Consider the following 20,141-nt stretch of genomic DNA (forward strand, 5'->3'; position numbering starts at 1 on the left):
GAAAACAACCGCAAGAAATTGATACAGAAGAAATAAAAACCATGGCAATCAGATATGACTTTATGTGTGAAAAGCAATTAATATGAAGAATCAGGGTAAATTAAAAGGTATCTTTATTTCAAATAATATAGTATTGCAACAAAAAATGTTAATACCATTCATTCACTGATAAGCTCTTGAAGCACTCTGCATGTGGCAAATGGCTGGAAAGATACCACTGCAAATCTTGGATAACTTCAAAGATTATCTGCTGTTTACCTATGAATTCCATGTTTTTTTAAACTCACATAATTTTTTCTTTCCTTTACACTCCAGTTATTTCTGCTATACGTAGTCCTCAACTTATGACAACTGAGCCCAAAATTTCTATTGCTAAGCAAGACAATTGAGTTTTGCCCCATTTTACGACCTTGATTGCCACAGCTATTAAGTGAATCACAACAATTGTTAAGTTAGTAACACAGTTGTTAAGGGAATCTGGCTTCCCCATTGACTTTGCTTCTCAAAAGATTACAAAAGATGATCACATGAGTCCAAGGCACTGCAACTGTCATAAATACATTTCAGTTGCCAAGCATCTGAATTTTGATCATGTGACCACAGAGATGATGGTGTGTCAAGGTCATAAGTGTGAAAAATGATTATAAGTCACTTTTTCAGTGCTGTTGTAACTTTAGTCACTAAACAAATGGTTGTAAGTCAAGGATTACCTGTATTCAAATCTCCATTTATTTTTCCTCTTCTCACCATTGTAGCTATTCCTTCTTTTCCTTCTATTTCCTTCCTTTTTCTCCCCTTAACTTTCAGCTGTTTTTGCTGGAAGAAGGGAAGGAAATATGTGTGCATATGTTTGTATATTTCCATTGTTTTGGAATGGTTTGCATCCAAGAGAAAGAATGGTTACTTTATATTAATGGAGATCATTCCATTTGGTAAAAGGAAAACCTTATTTTACAAGCAGTTGTATTTAGTAGTTATTAATTGAACCAAAGTGATTTTTTTTTGTCCTGCTATGCTTTTTTGGAACATACGTAGCTTCTGGCAGTTATATCCACTTGCATACATATATAAACAAATGTAAAAACTGACGTGGGTTCACTTATATTGGGTGAAAGAGTGAATACTGAAGATTTATTTCAGCTGAAATTTGCAAACCAAGATTACTTAAGTGGGGAAGCTAGGTACTGCACTTACTCCTCCGCCCCCTTATTTTTGAGGGTGTTATTTTAAATTTGGACCAAACATGCACAATATCTAATCCTTTTACTTCTGCAAATAATTATTATTAAACCACTGAAAAATGCCACCCTTGTAATTTAATCGATAATGGAACATATGTCCAAATTTACAATAAAATGTTTAGAAACCCCTTCCTCTTTATAGTGACTAAAATGGTATCTCCTGTTTTTTTCGTTTTCATACCTTAATTTTTCCTCATCTTATAATTAAATTATTTGGCAATGTCACATAATTGGTCCAGATGACCAGGGGGCAATAAAATGGAGTCCCCATTAAAAACGTTTTGAAAATAACACTTTTTTCCAGACAATTGAAAAATACCAAACATCATACTGCTAGATTTAGCACTGGCACTTTGATGAAAGCTTCTTTCACTTGTTCTGAGATATCAGTTCCAAGTGGAGCTCTAAAAGATAACATAAAAAGCTATAATTAAAACATATAACACAAATTCAAGAACGTAGAATTAATTATATATTACAAATATGTGCATATTTTGCTTCTCTTAAGATCCTTCCACATATAATGAAAATTACTATAAAATCAGTAATTTATATAGTTGAATCTATACAAACCACATTCAAAACAATATGTAAACCTATCTCTATTTCTCTATCCAACCTACTAAAGAAAAAAGATGCAGATTCAATTTTTATTTTAGGTAAAAACATTGCTGACTTGATCTTACTTTTTCCATAGCTATAACCTTTTTGCTTTTGGAAATATTTGGTCCAATATTTAATCCTGATTATAGTTTTAAATGGATGGTTGGAAAGAAAACTGTTGGACTGGCTTCCATTGAATTGATCCTAGGTTGCATTTTGAGTAACTGCATCATATGTAAAGGTTGAATGCTGAGAAAGTAGTATTGATAAATTTCCAACAGAAAGCTCAAATCCTAATAAAAAACAAGTGCAGATTTGCTTTTTGGAGAATTAATATTATATAATTCTAACAACATAAACTTGTAAAACATTACTATCTTGTATACTGACATAAAATAATACACAAATGTCCAACATCTATTACGAAAAATATTGCATATTCTATAACCAGAAATTTTTAAAGGGAGGAATTTTATGCAATACACAACGTTTAAAAAGGCTTTAAGCCTACTGTGGTGCCATGTATAATGTATAAAATGACCATGGTGAACAAGAATGAAAAAAATATCACTAATTCAATACTACTTAAAACTATAATTTTTTTGTTTCTATAATATTCTTGATGAACTTAGGGATTCTTCAACCCTGATTTAAGCTTCAACCAAAGAACTTTTAAAAACTCACTTTACAATTTATGCAAATACCTTCTTGTCATTCAACACACCAACTGGGGCTAGCATTTTTATTTTACCACTGAACACCATTACAACTTTTGACAAAGGCATTTCTTTTTCAAATAATAATTCTATTATTTTTACTAGTTTCGTAAAAGAAATAATACTTCTATAATTTTTAAGATTAAGTAGGGAAAATAATGTGATTTATTTATTAATTTATTAAATCTATTGGCTATCCATCTTACCACAGGATAAGTCTTTAAAAAGGGAAGAACAAATTCTGTGCCAAAGAATTATTAGTCATATACAATAATTGTGCAAAAATAAACTTGGCATGTTTTCCTAATTCATTACACTTTGCTAGGTTTTTCAGGTAGCATTCAAATGCTCTGGATCAAATATGGAACACTCTAAAGGAAAAACCAACCAAGCTGTCAAACCAGAACCTAGAGCCAGGGGTAGGCAACCTCGGCTCTTTTATGACTCATGGACTTCAACTCCCAGAATTCCTGAGTCAAGAGAGCCAAGGTTGCCTACCCAACCTAGACTAAGGAAATGGATAACAATTTATGTGTAACACTGAATAGGCCTTCTCTGCTAGGAAAGAAAATTATTTTAACCTTCTCCAGTCTCATGTTCTGTAGATGTGCAACAGCTAAGGAAGTTCTAGAAACTGAGTTCCAACATGGCTTGGGGATTCCAAGTGGGAATGGTTTGGGGATGTAATTTTTAAAGAATTCAATAAACACCACCTTTTTCTTATCCCAATTTTTCCTCTTATGATTTTGAGCAGCATATTGACAATAAAGCAGACAAAGAAAAGTTCAATGAAATAGGTAATTACTTACTTTGGTTCGTACCTGAAATTTTCCAAATGATAAAAGATATCTAGTCCTGCAGAAAGTTTTTCAATTCCATTCCTATAAAGGAATTAAGTAAAACAATTTCATTTCTCTGTTGCCTTACAATGAATATAAAACATTGATCACATTGATGGCAAAACAATTATGGGCAGAGTCTTCAACCATACTATCGTATTTTCCACTAGATATTATTCCTGTTAATCTAATTATTTTCACTATAAGAAGGAACCTGAGGCATCCTTCTTGCAAAATAAACCTGATTTCCTTCACATTTTTTAATAAAAAAAAAAGCAAAGGGGGCATTTTTTCTGTAAAATCATGATTTGGGGGGGCGTTGTACACAATAAATTATCTAGGTGTTTGCCAATTTCATATGCATCTCAAATATTTACACTTATGTATAGGTAATCCTTGAGGTACAAGTCAGCCATACCCTTCTGAGATTCGAACCTGGGCCGATTGCACATTAGGCAATTGTTCTAACCTTTAGGCCACAGGCTCTTTCTCGCTTTGTTAGCTGAGAGGCAAGGGAGATATGTGTTAAGTGTTTGTTAAGTATTTTAGAATACCTTGCTAGGCCCCTTTAATTCTTTGTTAGCAATCTAAAAAAAAAAATTACACACACACACAGTGCAAATGCGGCTGCCATTTTGTGGGCGGACAACATGGCAGCTCCTTTCAGAATCCCTCCATGTGACTGCACAAAGAATCAAGCCATTCCAAAATCTGGAAAACCTTGGACCTCTTTGAAAGATAAGTGAGGGAGAGGGTGTTTGGCCTGGTGGAGTGGGAATCAGGTCTAAGATTTGGGGGGGGGGAGTGGAAAAAGCCAGTCAAGAGCCAAGACGTGAGAAGTGGAAATGGGGCATCTTGGGGGTGGGGGAGGCCTAGGGAGGGCCAGGGTAGGCAGGCCTGTGCCTGTGCTAGGCCTCCAACTGCCTCCCCCCTCAATGAGGTATCCCACACTCTGCTTAACAACCCGTTAGTTTGATGATTCATTGAAGAGACCAGTGATTTTGTGTGTGTGTGTTAGGTAAGACATTTCACCTAGACTGTCACGACACGTGGCCATAATGGGCAGGTTCCATTATGGTCGTATCTCGAGGACTACCTGTGCTCCAAAGACATACATGGTACATTCACACAAAATGTATATGATGTTTCCCATTATACTACTTATGTGCATATTTTGGAAAATTATCATAACATCCTGCAATTATGCAACTCCTTCAACACTGAAAAAAATCTTTCCTTACCATGCAATCATAACACCATTGTCAGTGCAAAGCCTTGGAGGTGGACAAACCAATGTGAAATTAGTAGCATCTGCTAGAAGTTGCAGAGATCTACGGACATATTGGTTACTTGCGACACCTCCTGAAACTACCTGAAAACAAAGTTGAAAGAGAAATCCTCGTAACAGTACATAGTTGCATGTCAATGGGGGGAACATAAAATATGAGCATGCTGTCCTTAAATATGATACAGAAAAAAGGTAAATTTATAGGCTGCACAGTACAGTGCATTCAGAAAGTATTCAGACCCCTTTCACTTTTGTCAATTTTGTTACGCTACACTTGTTGAAATTCTTTTTTTCCCCCTTAATCTACACCCAATACCCCATAACGATAAAGTGAAAACAGAATTTTAGAATTGTCTGTAAATTTATTAAAAAGGAAAAACTGAAATATCACATTGGCATAAGTATTCAGACCCTTTGCAACAACACTTGAAATTCAGCTCAGGTGCCTCCCCGTTTCTCTGGATCGTTGCTGACATGTTCCTACACCTTGACTGGAGTCGACCTGTGGTAAATTAAATTGATTTGGAAAGGCACACACCTCTCTATAGAAGGCCTCACAGCTGACAATGTATACTGTAGCAAAGCAAAAGCCCTGAGGTCAAAGGAACTGCCTGCAGAGCTCAGAGACAGGATTATTGCAAGGCACAGATCTGGGGAAGGCTACAGTAAAGTTTCTGCTGCACTGAAGGTTCCTAAGAGCACAGTGGCCGCCATAATTCTCAAATGTAAGACGTTTGGCACAACCAGCACTCTTCCAAGAGCTGGTCGCCCGGTCAAACTGAGCAATTAAGGGAGAAGGGCCTTAGTAAGAGAGGTGATCAAGAATCCAATGGTCACTCTGACTGAGCTCCAGAGATCCTGGGTGGAGATGGGACACAGTTCAGAAGGACAACAATCACTGCAGCCCGCCATCGATCTGGGCTTTATGGCAGAGTGGCTAGACGGAAGCCTCTCCTCAGAGCAAAACACATGAAAGCCTGTTGAAATTTGCAAAAAAGCACTTGAGGGACTCTCAGACTGTGAGGGACACGATTCTCTGGTCTGATGAAACCAAGGTTGAACTGCTTGGCCGCAATTCTAAACGTTATGCCTGGCGGAAACCAGGCAACGCTCATCACCTGCCCAATACCATCCCAATAGTGAAGCAAGGTGGTGGCAGCATCATGCTGTGGGGATGTTTTTCAGCAGCAGGGAGTGGGAGTCTGGTCAGGGTTGAGGTAAAGCTGAATAGAGCAAAATACAGTGATATTCTCAATGAAAATCTGTTCCACAGCGCTCAGGACCTCAGACTTGGCGAAGGTTCACGTTCCAACATGACAACGATCCTAAGCACACAGCCAAGACAACAGAGGAGTGGCTTAGAGAGAACTCTGTGAAATGTCTCAGACCCCTGACTTGAACCCTATTGAACATCTCTGAAAGGACCTGAAAATGGCTGTCTGCCGACCATCGCCATCCAACCTGAGTGTGAGAGGATTTGCAAGGAAGAATGGCAGAAAATCCCACAAATCCAAGTGTGCAAAGCTTGTTGCGTCATACCCAAAAAGACTTGAGGCTGTAATTGCTGCCAAAGGTGCATCCACAAAGTATTGAGTGAAGGGTCTGAATATTTATTATGTCAATGTGATATTTCAGTTTTTTAAATAAATTTACAGACATTTCTAAAATTCCATTTTTACTTTGTTATTATGGGGTGCTGATTTAATTAATTAATGAGAAAAGAAATGAATTTCAACAACTGTAGACTAGGGCTGCAGCATAACAAACCTGACAAAAGTGAGGGGGGGGGTCTGAATACTTTCTGAATGCACTGTAAATCCTTATTATCAGAGTGTTGGTAACAGTTCCCATAATAACTATGAAACTCAAGAAATATACATTTAAATTACTGGTTATTATCATGATCAAGAAGCAAACCATCTTGATCTGGAATCTGAGATAACGAAAGGTGTAACCTTCACACAGAACTTACCAAAGTTTCCTTTCCTGGGGGTATGATTCCTTTGTCTTTGCAGAAGAGAATAGCCCGATGTGTTCGCTCAGCAATGTGAACAGTCATCGTATGCAAGGCTGCGGCAGCAAGATCCGGAAGGCAGGAGAGATGTTGCCCTTCCAGAAGGCCTGCAGGAATTACCGTCAGATTTTTCAAAGCAGACATGCAGCAAAACACACACACACACACACACACACACACACACACACACACACACAAAGTTTGTGACTTTTGGGGCAAATACCTTCTGCCTTTTCTTCTTCTGAAATCTTTCTCGAGATTTCGCTTCGCAATCCAGCAAAAGAGAAGGTGCAATCACGGTATCGCCGCATTGGGACTGCGAATTTGTAACGCAGAACGTCACCCTGCTGGGCCAAGATTTCTATTGCTCTCCCACCATTCATGCCAGAGCACTCGGGATGATTATGTAAAGAAAGACTTCTAGCTACCTTAAAAAAAAAATAAAAAGTAAAGAAAACGAAAAAATATATATCTGTTCACAACAGATTCAGGAAATACCTCATTTCAAGTTTACAACATGATTTTTTTTAAAGCAATCTTATTAACTTCCCCAATAGGCATTTTTGACAAAATAAGTGATGTGTATTTTCACGATGCAGCACAAGTGAATATGCTTCATACATAAATGAAGTGTGCTGACTTATATCAATAAAATGAATCATGCTTTTTTTTTAAAGAAAAAGGATAGATTGTATTCCTATTTAAAGAAAGGACTTTTCCCCCCTAAAAAATATAAATGTGTTGCACCATGGGATATCTTAAATTTGATAAGTCCTCGACTTATGACTGTAATTAAGCCCAACATTTCTGTTACTAAGCGAAACATTTGTTAAGTGAATTTGCCCATTTAATGACAGTTGTTAAGTGAATCACTGCAGTTGTTAATAACATAGTTGTTAAGTGAATCTAGTTTCCCCACTGACTTTGCTTATAAGGTCACAAAAGGTGATCGTTATGACCCCGGGACACTGCAACCGTCATTAATATGAGTCAGTTTCCAAGCATCTGAATTTTGATCACATGATCATGGGGATGCTACAATGGTCGTTAAGTCTGAAAAACGGTCATAAGTCACTTTTTTCAGTGCTGTCGTTAACTTTGAATGGTCACTAAGTTACAGGTAAGTCTTGGTGGAGCAGTGGGCTAATGCCTCCTTAAGTAACACCAGCTGCCTGCAATTAGTGCAGGTTCGCGTCCCACCAGGCTCAAGGTTGACTCAGCCTTCCATCCTTCCGAGGTAGGTAAAATGAGGACCCAGATTGTTGGGGGCAATTAAGCTGACTTTGTAATAATGCCGCTTGGGGTGTGTGTGAAAGCCCTAATAAGCAAGCATATACATAGAATGAAAGGGACGCGGTGGCTCAGTGGGTTAGGACGCTGAGCTTGTCGATCAGATGGTCGGCAGTTTGGCGGGTCGAATCCCGAGTGCCGCGTAACAGAGTGAGCGCCTGTTACTCGTCCCAGCTTCTGCCCACCTAGCAGTTCGAAAGCACGTAAAAATGCAAGTAGAAAAATAGGGACCACTATGGTGGGAAGGTAACAGCGTTCCGTGCGCCTTTGGCGTCTAGTCATGCCAGCCACATGACCACGGAGACGTCCTCGGACAAACGCTGGCTCTTCGGCTATGAAACGGAGATGAGCACCGGCCCCTAGAGTCGGAAACGACTAGCACGCATGTGCGGGGGAACCTTTACCTTTACCTTTATACATAGAATGAAGGCTATTGCTAAGCTAATGTAAGCCACCCTGAGTCTTCGGAGAAGGGCGGGATATAAATGGAATTAAAATAAAAAATAAAAAAGTCAAGGGCCACCAGTAATCTATATAACTAACATACTTTTTCAGGTAAATGAGAATATATGACTGAAATGACTCCTGATGCTAGTTTTTATTACCTTACTGGTATTTTCGCAAGTGGGTTTTATGTTGATTTTATCACTCGGGCCACAGATGGAACCACGCCTGGGGGCTGCATTTTGCCTTCGGGTTATATGAGTATTACAGGCAGTTTGGCTTATGTTATCCTGCCATTTCCAGAGTAAAGGAGCTTCTTGGCTTGTTTTCTGGGTGTTTTAGAGCTGGAGAGGTTTAATGAGAAAATGGAACAAAACTAAAGTCCCATCAGAATTGGGATGGTGAAATGGTAATAGGTGAGTGGAAATGAGATGCCGGGGAAACACATGCAGTCAAGGGCAACCTTCACTTGCTGTAAAACAATGCTCCTGAAAGATGTTTATGTAGTGGATCCCCAAATGTGAAAACCTCTAAGACGTTGCCACTAAAATATAATCTCATAGAAGTGAGAAACTATTGAGTACACGATGGGTAATTTTGAGGCTTTTTTGGATGGTGCCTCAGTACCGTATATACTTGAGTATAAGCCGAATTTTTCAGCCCACTTTTTGGGCTGAAAAAATCCACTTCGGCTTATACTCCAGTGAACAAAAAAAAAAGAACTTACCGAGGACTTGCGCGCGGCCGAGGCTTCGGTGCTTCCGGGATCGCGCGCACCTCCCCAAACCTCCCCAAACGTCGGCAGGTCTCCGGACCTCCGCGCCCTGCCTGCCTGCTTCTTTCCGCTGCCTGGCTGCCCTACGATGTAACCCGCTTCATGATAGAGTGCGACGCCTGCAAGGACTGGTTTCATGGCAGGTAACACAAAGCGGTCATTCTCGCCTTTCCCTCCCCCCCTCGCCCGCCCGCTCGCTTTTTTTTTCCTCTCAAGCATCACTGGACTGGGCCAGGGAAATCAGAGAGAAGCTGGGCGTGCAGCGTCACGGCGACGGCTGGAAGCCTCGCCCAGCTAGAGACAGAGAGGAAGGAGGGAGGGCGCGCGCAGGCAGAGAGGGTTTGGTCAGGGTGGCGGCGGCGGCGGACACGGGGAGCTGAGGCGCCGTCCGGTAGGTAGAGGCCGTTATGGGAAGGAGGCGGGAGAAGGGACGTGTGGGGGAAGTACGGGGGCCGTGTAAACGGAGTACGTGTGGCGCCGCGCGGGTCTGATAGAACTGGGCCGGCAACGGGTGCTTGTGAAGCGGCTGAGGGCTGGCTAGGAAGGGGGCGGCGGCGCTGGCGTTTTGCGGGTGGGACAAGGCTCTCGAGAGAGAACATGGTGGAGGCGGAACCGACCCCGCCGCTCCCTGCAGGGGAGAGAAGCCGGGCAAGCGCTGCTCCAGTCCTCGCTCTTCTTCCCTCTCCCGATTTTGCCTTCCTCTCCAAGATAAGTTCGAGCGGTAGGGGAAAGTTAGAGCCCCTTTCTGAGGCCGCCCCTTACTTGGGATTGTTCGGCGAGAAGGCGACGTGGGCATGGAGGAGGAAGTAAGTCGTGCTTTACTCGTCACTGCGGGGCGGGGAGAAAAAAAGTTCTTGCCGGCCGGACTTGGATGGCGGCAGCGGCATCAGCTGTGAGCCGCAGCCCCGCCTAGTCCGGCTGAGCTGAACCAGCTCAACACAAAGCGATCGGGCCTTTCCTCCCCCCCCCTTTCCCTCCCCCCTCCCGCTCTAGGGCAGAGATCCCCTTCCTATCGCTCGGGGTCTTTCGTCTCTTTGGCTCGCCAGGGCTGGAGCGGCGAGAGCGAGCGGCAGAGGAGAGATGGTGGGCTTTCCTTTCCTTTCCTTTCCTTTCCTTCCCTTCCCTTCCCTTTCCGTTAGAGAGCTACCTTCGTGATTACAATGTGGAGTGGCCGACTGAGGCTGAAAGCACATTAGGTAGCACTTGAGACATGCAGGCAAATCCTGCTAAAGGGCTTTTCCCCCCCACTGGATCCGCGCTCCGCAAGCCTCTGCCGCCGGCGGAGGCTGGATCCGCGCTCCGCAAGCCCCTGCCGGCGGCAGGGCGCGGATCCAGCCGGCGGCAGAGGCTTGTGGAGCACGGATCCAGCCTCCGCCGGCGGCAGAGGCTTGCGGAGCGCGGATCCAGCCTCCGCCGGCATGCAGGCAAATCCTGCTAAAGGGCTTTTCCCCCCCACTGGATCCGCGCTCCGCAAGCCTCTGCCGGCGGCAGAGGCTTGCGGGGCGCGGATCCAGCCGGCGGCAGAGGCTTGCGGAGCACGGATCCAGCCTCCGCCGGCGGCAGAGGCTTGCGGAGCGCGGATCCAGCCTCCGCCGGCGGCAGAGGCTTGCGGGGCGTGGATCCAGCCGGCGGCAGAGGCTTGTGGAGCGCGGATCCAGCCTCCGCCGGCGGCAGAGGCTTGCGGGGCGCGGATCCAGCCGGCGGCAGAGGCTTGTGGAGCGCGGATCCAGCCTCCGCCGGCGGCAGAGGCTTGCGGAGCGCGGTTCCAGCCTCCGCCGGCGGCAGAGGCTTGCGGAGCGCGGATCCAGCCAGCGGCAGAGGCTTGTGGAGCACGGATCCAGCCTCCGCCGGCGGCAGAGGCTTGTGGAGCGCGGATCCAGCCGCCGGCGACAGAGGCTCGATCCGCCGTTCTGCAAGCCTCCGCCGCCGGTTAATACCCTGTATTCAGCTCTGGGAAGTGGGGGGAAGGGGGAGAGAGGGGGAGTTTGGGAGGAGGGGGAGGGGGAGCTCCACGGTGCAAAAATAAAGCCCTGCCGCTCTTCGCGTTGCTTGCCCGACTGGCTGTCACGGGACCACACGGATCGCCTCGCTCCCACCGGCAGCTGATTCCTTCGAGTTTGGTCTCGAGCGATTTTGCATTTTCTCCAGTGCTGAAAGCCACTCGGCGGATCCCAGCCTCGGCTTATACTTGAGTCAAGAACTTTTTCCAGTTTTTGGGGGTAAAATTAGGGGTCTCGGCTTATACTCGAGTCGGCTTATACTCAAGTATATACGGTATATTACTCAAAGGATCTTGGCTTGAAAATATTTATATGTCAATAATCTATATTAAAATAAATCACCTTGTCAAGCATGTCCCCCGGTGCGATGTCCTTTGTCTGTCCAAGGAGAAGAAAATCTGAAACTCCTTTAGCTACTGCCAGTATACAGTGACCCCCCGAGAGTAAAAGGACAAGAAAAGGAAATGCTACAAGATCCGTCAGTCGGATGGTAAGGGCATGTGCTTCCATATGATGGATAGGGATAAAAGGTTTCTGATATTTCTTCACCAGTTCTAAACTATATTTCAATCCGGTTCCAAGGCTTAACGCAAGTCCTGGCATCACAGTTGTTGCAATAGCCGAGATATCCTCCATATTGACGCCACTGGCTGAGACTGCGTGTTGTACTACCCTTGCGATATTTTCTTGGTGAAGCTGTTGCGCTACTGAAGGAATAATGCCACCTGTTCTAATTAGAAACAAACATCGGCATGTTAAATCTATTAGCCTGATTGTAATAATGTTATAACATAATCATTTAATATACTTTGTTGTTGTTAGTTGCAAAGTCGTGTCCGACCCATCATGGCCCCATGGACGACGTTCCTTCAGGCCTTCCTGTCCTCTACCATCTTCTGGAGTCCATTTAAGCTCACGCCTACTGCTTCAGTGACTCCATCCAGCCACCTCACTCTCTGTCATCCCCTTCTTCTATATAGTTTTGAATAGAAAACTAGAAACGTGTGACAGCAACCTAACATAATTTGCTAATATGAACTACGGGCCACTTTCCAGATATCTTTAAATGGGGATATAAAACATGACATAAAATAGTTCATATTCCAGTATTGGTAAGTTTTAACTTCCTTATAAACTGTACTCGTTCTTTGCTCCCAAAGGAGGACTCTATAAGAATGTTATGTTCCTTTTCTAAAAATCAATTTTAGCAGCATAAAATAAAACTTTATAGATTTTTTATTAAGTTGTAATAAAATGTTTTCTCTGGATGCTTTCAGTGCTTCAGTGAGTCAAACTGGCATCATTTCTAGCTCTAAGCCCTAATTTTAAAGCAAAGAAGGATCAGATTTCTAACATAGAAGGAATGCACAGAAAACATAGAAATGGAGATATATATATATTCAAATTCAAATTATTCAAATTGCTAATAAAGAATTTTGGGAGGCTGAGATGATCATTTCGAACTCTTTATGTTCTCATCAGTCAGTCATACCCTTTATCTGAGATTCAAACCTAGGCCCCTTTAATTTTTTGTTAGCAATCCAAAAAATTTACACAAAAATGAGCTGTCACTGTTGTGACTACAGCCTGTGGATGGCCTTGGGTTAGGCTGAAACAGGCAATAAGATTTGCCCCGTGCCTAGCAAGGTATTCTAAAATACTTAACAAACACTTAACACATATCTCCCTTGCCTCTCAGCTAACAAAGTGAGAAAGACCCTGTGGCCTAGAGGTTAAAACAATTCCCTAATGTGCAATCAGCCCAGGTTCGAATCTCAGAAGGGTATGGCTGACTGATGAGAACAAATGAGTTTGAAATGGCCATATTAGTCTCCCTTTAATTCTGTTAGCAATCCAAAAAATTTACACACACACACACACACACACATACCTTTACACACATATATGTGTGTGTGTGTGTGTGTGTGTGTGTACACATACACACACACACACACATATATATACACATATATATACACACACACACAAAAAACATACACACAAATAGTAATATAGCCCAGGCAAATTTTAGCAACTGAAACACAATTTCACCCACAATAAGAATTACTTACTTTAAATGAACATCTGTTTGAGAATGTAATGCTTCTCCTAAAATGCTACCAGTTTCATCCACCACAGCAGCTCCTGTATCATCACAACTAGTTTCTATTCCCAGGACTATTTTAGTAGAAAAGGATTTGCCATCATGAACAGAGTCCTTTCTTAAATAATTATTCCAAGAACATGTAGGAATCTTCAACATTCTTCCCAAACTGGTCGCTGTTAAAGATTTCAGAAAGTAAGGACCCCTACAAAGAAACTGTACAGAAACAAAATTTAGAACAATATCTACTAAAAATCTGCTTCTTACACATTCTAAGCTGAGAGTGTTTCATGCTGATTAAACCAGAAATTTTGTTTGTTTGTTTTTGGTTTAGAGGGAAGTTATGACTGATATAGCACAACAGGTAAACTCACATAGCATGCTAAATGTTTTGAGTAAACTTAGAACCAAAGTGCATATGGAATAAAGTTCTGTAAAAAATCTTATTGCCACTATTCCCTAAAGATGAAACAGCCCGTTTGGTGTAGTGATTAACGCATCAAACTAGAAATCAGGAGACCTGAGTTCCAGTCCTACCTTAGGCACAAAGAGAGCTTGGGCTAGTCACACGCTCTCTGACCTAGGAGGAAGAAGGCACTGGCAAACCACTTCTGAAAAACCTTGCCAAGAAAACTATGGGACTAATCCTTACAATCAATAGGAGTCAACACCAACTCAAAGGCACACACAGAATTAAAAAAAAAATCCCTAAAGATCTCACACTTTCATAAGGGAAAAGTCTGAATAATCTTCCACCCTACCGGCTTGAAATTTGGAGAGTTGCAAAATTCTAATACACCTGGGGATTCTCAGCTTTTAGAAGGCAGTTTTAATCATGATATTTAATACGCTTTTATATTCTTGAGTACATTATTTAATGTATATTGGCTTTAACGTAGGGAGAATGTAATTTGTTAAATAGCCCATTTCTATTAAACTAAATCTATTAACTTATTGCTGTTCAATTTAGATTTTAAAACGATCTGATAAAACTTTCATTCTCTTTCTCGAAATGTAACCCAGAATCCAGGATGCAGAATTGCTGATTAAACCTTACTAAAAATAATAATTAGGGCCGAGGCCCACTACCAGGCAGTGGCCTATTCAGAACCGGGCCGCACGAGAGGTGGGTTCCACTCACTCATACGGAGCTGTGTGTATGCCCGCTGGCCCAACACTCACAAGGTCTGGTTCCCCCCCCCACCAGCTGGGCCGCCAAGCTTCAAAGGTTGGGGACAGCTGCATTAGGGCTCTTAGAGACAAGCTTTTAGAGACAAATGTAGTCCTTGATTTACAACCATTCGTTTAGTGACAGTTCAAAGTTACAGTGGCACAGAAAAAAGTTCTCATTGGTTTTCATACTAACGATGTAGCATCTCCATGGCCACATGATCAAAATTCAGGTGCCTGGCAACTAGCATGCATTTATGACAATTGCACTGTCCTGGGGTCATGTGATCACCATTTGTAACCTTCCCAGACAGCCTCTGATAAGCAAAGTCAATGGGGCAAGCTGGATTCATTTAGCAACCATGTGATTCACTTAGCAGCTGCAGTGATTTGCTTAACAGCTGTGACAAAAAGTGTTGCAAAATGGGGCAAAACTCACTTAGCTACCTTCCTTAGCAATGGAAATTTCAGGCTCAATTATGGCTGTAAGTCAAAAACTACCTGTAGTCAGTCATTAAACAGAAGTCAAGATATCTTCCTTCAAAATTGTGGAACATTATCCCATCATTTGCTTGAACTCAGAAGTGTATTAATCTGTTATTGCAATAAATACAATATTTCCTCCTAGTAAATATATTGGTTGCTAATGCTAGTGTTGCATCTTGGGCCTTTACTGTTACAGCAACAAATAATACAACACCTAACATACAAACTTTCCCCATTTTGTAAACCTTAAATTTGCAATGAATTTTTTATTTTTTTTTAGAAATGAGTTAGCTGTACTGTATGAAGTATAGCCTATACATAAAACCTGTCATCTATATGCAAAATATTATTATCTAGATGTAAAAACTAAGCACTGAGATCAGCTGAATAAGCTAAGCATTTAAAATTGACTGAAAATGCTTAATATATGGTGTTTTTACCTGTGTCAAAGCCATGGTTTTAGGATAGGCTTTCTGAATTCACATTTTGCATTTCAAGATCTCCTAAGATACACAAAATTTGAAGTAAGAAATCTACATAAAATAGTATTTCTCATGTGCTTTCCCAGAAAAGCGAGTTAAGTAGCTTAATTCCATATTTCTCACTTTTGCAACTGCAAATTCAAAGACAACTGCAGGTAAATTGGGCTCAGTTACAATCAATAGTGACTTCCATTACACTATTACTTTATTATTGTATATCTTATCTTTATGCTTTAAGATGGTCATGCAAAAATTATGCCTACAGAATTGGATTTTGACACATTGCAAATGCAACAAGGGGGAATTTCAGCAGTAGACCAGAAATGAAACTGTGCTGATTCTTTATTTGAAATCAGCACCCACTTAAAGGTCTTCAATATATGCTCTTGATGCTCAATGGTCACAAAAGATTTCTTTAAAAAGGTCATACAGCCTCCCCCACCTTATGTCCACATATGTATACATAATTTAGATTTCAAGCACTACCCAATTCATAATTTCCCAAAATGGATAAATAAAACCCTTTAATATTCCTTTTAAAATATATCCTAATCTCAAAGCACCTTTTGGCTTAACAAATCCATTTTATTTTATGTTTATGTTATGTTTATGTTCCATATATCCACATTTCTACAGAGAAAACCCAGGGGCACCTTAATGTTAATTTTTAGAAATAAGATTTGTTAAATCAACTGTACAACTGTTGTCCAACTGCACAACTGTTTCCCTGCCATTAAAGTCAAGTTTTTATTACAGCGAACACAAGAACTACAAGATTAGTATTTGCAAACACAGCGTTGGAATTTTCCTACAGGAATTATCTATGCTAGAAATATTACATCTGTTTCTTCATGGCAGGAATGCAACGGTCTTAATGAGCCTGAGCAACTCTGAACAATCTTTGCACAGGATTCCTGTCATCACTAGTTTTAAACAAGATAATTAGGAGATCATAAACTCATCATTACATTGTTTTAATGGTGGCATGCTTTTTCTTTTAAAAAATCATTGAATTACCATTCCTATGAGTGCACGCTATTTATCTGTATAATAGCATCATTTTCTAACATAGCCTCTTTAACCGGATACCCTCCAAATAAATTGGACAAGCAATGCCAATACCAAATTTGTATCAAAATCTGTTTCAATATTATCAATGCTATGAATTCTACACAAGAACAGAATGGTAACCAGACTAGGTATGTGTGCCAGAAAATCAAGATTTAATTTATAGCTTAAGAACTGAGATATATGTAAACAAAAGAAGGCTACAACATCAAGAGGAGAAAGAACTATGATGATAATGTATTCAACTAATGCAATAGCTGGTATTTTTAAGGTGACAACTTAACATCAAAGAACTACTTTCTGTGAATCACACTATTCACTCTAAATATGATATATTGAACAAAAAGTAGGTATGTTGAAAAAGGGACGAAAACAAACCAATTCCATGTGTTTTTTTTAATGTTATCTGCATCCTAAACAAAACATAATGCTACTTTCCCTCTGTAATACTGAGCAAACAGCCTCTTAAAAACATCATCTATTTGTCCTTGCAAGCCTGGGGGAAAAAAATCACAAGTTTGCAGAGAAAAAAGAAAACCAATAGCCTGATAATACATAATGTAGAAATATACTAAACAATCCTTCACATAGTTTCTAATGCTCCAAGGAACCTTATAAAAGAGCTCATTTTTTTCTGATTGCAGCATTTCAAACTAATTTAAATTTAACCGGAGAGCCAATGTTTAAGGCACCTGGCTGGAAAACTGGAGACTGAGAGTTCTATTTCCGCCTTAGGCATGAAATTCGGATGGGTAATTCTGGGCCACTCTCTCTCAGCCCAACTCATCTCACAGGGTTATTGTGAGAAAAATAGGAGGCAGAAGGAGTATTATATATACTTGCTGCTTGAGTTACTTATAAAGTAATAAAGTCAGGATTAAGGGATCTGAAAGAGAGGGGTGATTAAGAGATATGAAATATAAATAAAAATCAATTTTAATTTTAATTTTAATTTAATTTTTATACCGCCCTTCTCCCGAAGGACTCAGGGCGGTGTACAGGGCAATACAATAAAATACAATATATAAAAATTAAAAAAATATTAAATACTACAGCCCAATTCAATAAATTAATACAATAGTGTTAAAATACCCCTAAACCCATCAGACCAGGCCGGCTTGTTCAAATAAATATGTTTTTAGGTCACGTCGGAAGGAGTGAAGGTCGGGAGCCATCCGGAGCTCCACCGGTAAACAGTTCCAAAGGTCTGGCGCGCCCACAGAGAACGCCCTCCCCCTGGGGGCCGCCAGTCGACACTCTTTGACCGACGGCACCCTAAGGAGGCCCTCTCTGTGGAAGCGCACTGGACGAAGGGAAGTTGATGCTGGCAGCAGGTGCTCCTGTAAGTAACCCGGACCCATGCCATTTAAGGCTTTATAGGTCATAACCAGCACCTTGAATCTTACCCGGAGGGCAACCAGAAGCCAATGCAGCTCACGGAGTAGAGGTGTTACATGAGAGTATCGGGAAGCCCCCACCACCACCACTCACGCGCCTGCATTCTGCACCAGCTGGAGCCTCCGAGTAGTCCTCAAGGGCAGCCCCATGTAGTTGCCTTACACCTAAACAGTACAGGTAATTCTTTGCTTATAATGGCATCTGGGACCAAAATTGCTGTCACTAAACAATGTGGTCGTAAAGCTGATGTCATGTGACCGTATCACTTAGTGAAGTTAATTCTGGCAGTCCCGGCTGCCATTGTTAAATGAGGACTTTATAAAACTGCAATTTCTAATTTCCTGCTGGCTTCTTCAATGACCTTGTAAAAAGCTATTGGATAACATTGGAAATCACAATCACATGACTACAGTTTGCAAAACTTTATAATTGCAAACTGAGTGCCTGGATCATAATCACATGACCACTGGGACACTGCAATGGCCAGAACTATGAGGACCCATTGTAAGTAACCAGTTTCCTGTAATATATTTGGCAGCCTACAGAGAAAATACTCTTGTGTACAAAGAATACAGAAAATCTACATCTCCTGCTAAAATACCAGGTTTCTGAGATGTAAAAAAAATATTAGAAGACCAAAATAAATCACTTCAGAATCTAAAGCTGTACAATTCAGTTGAAAAACAAACTGAAAACTTGTAGGGGGAAAAATAAAACATATAATCTGGTTGCATAAAGATGTACACCTTTAAACTCATACTTTGTTGAAATATCTTTTGATTTGTATGACAGTCTTTTGATATAGGAGCCTATCAGTATGGCACATTCTGCCTTGAAAACCTTTACCTTTGAAAACCTTTACCTACTCTTCTTCGTAAAGATCCCAAATCTGTCAGCTTGCAAGGGCTGGGTACAGCCCACAAATTTTCAGTTGGATTCAGGTCTGGCCGATCCATTCCAAAACTTGGATCTTCCTCTGGTAAAGCCATTCTTTGGTTGATTTGTTTTGGGTCTTGTTATATTTTAAGGTGAAATTCCTCTTCCATCTTCAGGAACAGACTCACTTAAATTAGGACAAAACCAACCACCTGTCAGGACCCACCCCAAACCACGTCTTACGAAGACAAAATTCTTGGAGTCAAATCTATTCCAAAAAGAATCTTTACTATGACATGCTTGGTTGTAGGAAACGAGACAGGACTTAATATTATTCCATGAAGTAAACCCTTATAAAGACTTCCCGGTTTAACCCCCCTTAACCCCATTTGGTCAGTCCCCCATCCTTTATCACGCTTCATCCCTTCATGTTTATTGCTCTCTTCCGTGACAAAAGCCAGATGCTAGCCCCCCTTTTGTTTCCCCAGTTCAAAAGGCTTCTCCTTTCCTTTGAAATGCCTAATTCCGGTTCAATACACATCTATTCTCTTCTCTTCGGGAGATGGCAGAATCCATGGAATAATGTTTGAAACATTCCATTTATGAATATGATATAAATGGATTCTGACACCACCTATATTCATGGATAGAGTGCCAGTTGTGCTCTTTCTTGGACCAGGAGTCCCTTCAGATAATAACTCGTCCTGATCATTCCCAATTAAGCTATACGTTTATGTGGGAAGCAGTACACGGAATTAGTATGATACTGGAGAGGGAATGCACTCAAGTAGCTTTAGTTAAGAAGCGTGGATAGAACGCTGCCTCGGAAACGCCGCTCCCCAGAGACACATCTTGACATGGAATTATCTTGCATCATATCAAAATAAATAAGACAGGGTTTAATCGCGGCAGGATAGGAAGCACATGCTAAGGCAGGGGTCTTCAAACTTGGCCCTTTCGTGACTTGTGGACTTCAACTCCCAGAATTCCTCAGCCATGCTGGCTGAGGAATTCTGGGAGTTGAAGTCCACAAGTCACGAAAGGGCCAAGTTTGAAGACCCCTGTGCTAAGGGGTGCAGGGCAGATTCTCCGACACGTGGTTTCTGGATTTCGCCTACCATTCCGTTTAAGCTCCTTCCTTTCTGCAGGAGTTCTCCAGAAGTCGGAGTCAGCACATTGAAAAGATACCTGGTTAGAGAAAGGCTTGTTCGCCGGTTCACAAGACCCGCAGCTCTTTTAGCCTGTTTCCCAGCAACAAGCTTATATTAGCCAGAGTGGCCCCATCCCTAGCGTAAAAAGCGTTTGCTTGTCACAGCCTGTCCTCGGTTTCCGAAGCCTTTCTCGGCC

General features: G+C 41.5%; 1 protein-coding gene across 2 annotated transcripts; it reads right to left on the reverse strand.

Annotated features, from left to right (window-relative positions):
- Nucleotides 1-33: 33 nt before the first annotated feature.
- OSGEPL1 (O-sialoglycoprotein endopeptidase like 1) lies at nucleotides 34-20,141 on the reverse strand. Of its 2 annotated transcripts, XM_081313091.1 has the most exons (10): nucleotides 19,983-20,101; nucleotides 15,411-15,473; nucleotides 13,283-13,530; nucleotides 11,553-11,940; nucleotides 6,925-7,129; nucleotides 6,660-6,808; nucleotides 4,641-4,771; nucleotides 3,370-3,441; nucleotides 1,573-1,645; nucleotides 34-816 (listed from the first exon to the last, which is right to left on the reverse strand). In XM_081313091.1, exons 2-10 carry the CDS (start codon nucleotides 15,423-15,425, stop codon nucleotides 700-702), a joined length of 1,398 nt encoding a protein of 465 aa, XP_081169217.1. In that variant the 5' UTR covers nucleotides 15,426-15,473; nucleotides 19,983-20,101; the 3' UTR covers nucleotides 34-699. The 2 variants fall into 2 exon arrangements, with proteins under 2 accessions (XP_081169217.1, XP_081169218.1); XM_081313092.1 differs by lacking the exon at nucleotides 15,411-15,473 and having other exon boundaries at nucleotides 19,913-20,141.

Source organism: Vipera berus, assembly GCF_964194415.1.
Source record: "Vipera berus genome assembly, chromosome: 1".
NCBI lineage: Eukaryota > Metazoa > Chordata > Lepidosauria > Squamata > Viperidae > Vipera > Vipera berus.

Coding starts and splice junctions, on each gene's coding strand:
- OSGEPL1 (XM_081313091.1), bottom strand. Junction 6,809..6,924: donor AGAAGAAGAAAAGGCAGAAG/GTATTTGCCCCA, acceptor TAATTCCTGCAG/GCCTTCTGGAAGGGCAACAT. Junction 817..1,572: donor TGCCAGTGCTAAATCTAGCA/GTATGATGTTTG, acceptor CCCTTCTTCCAG/CAAAAACAGCTGAAAGTTAA.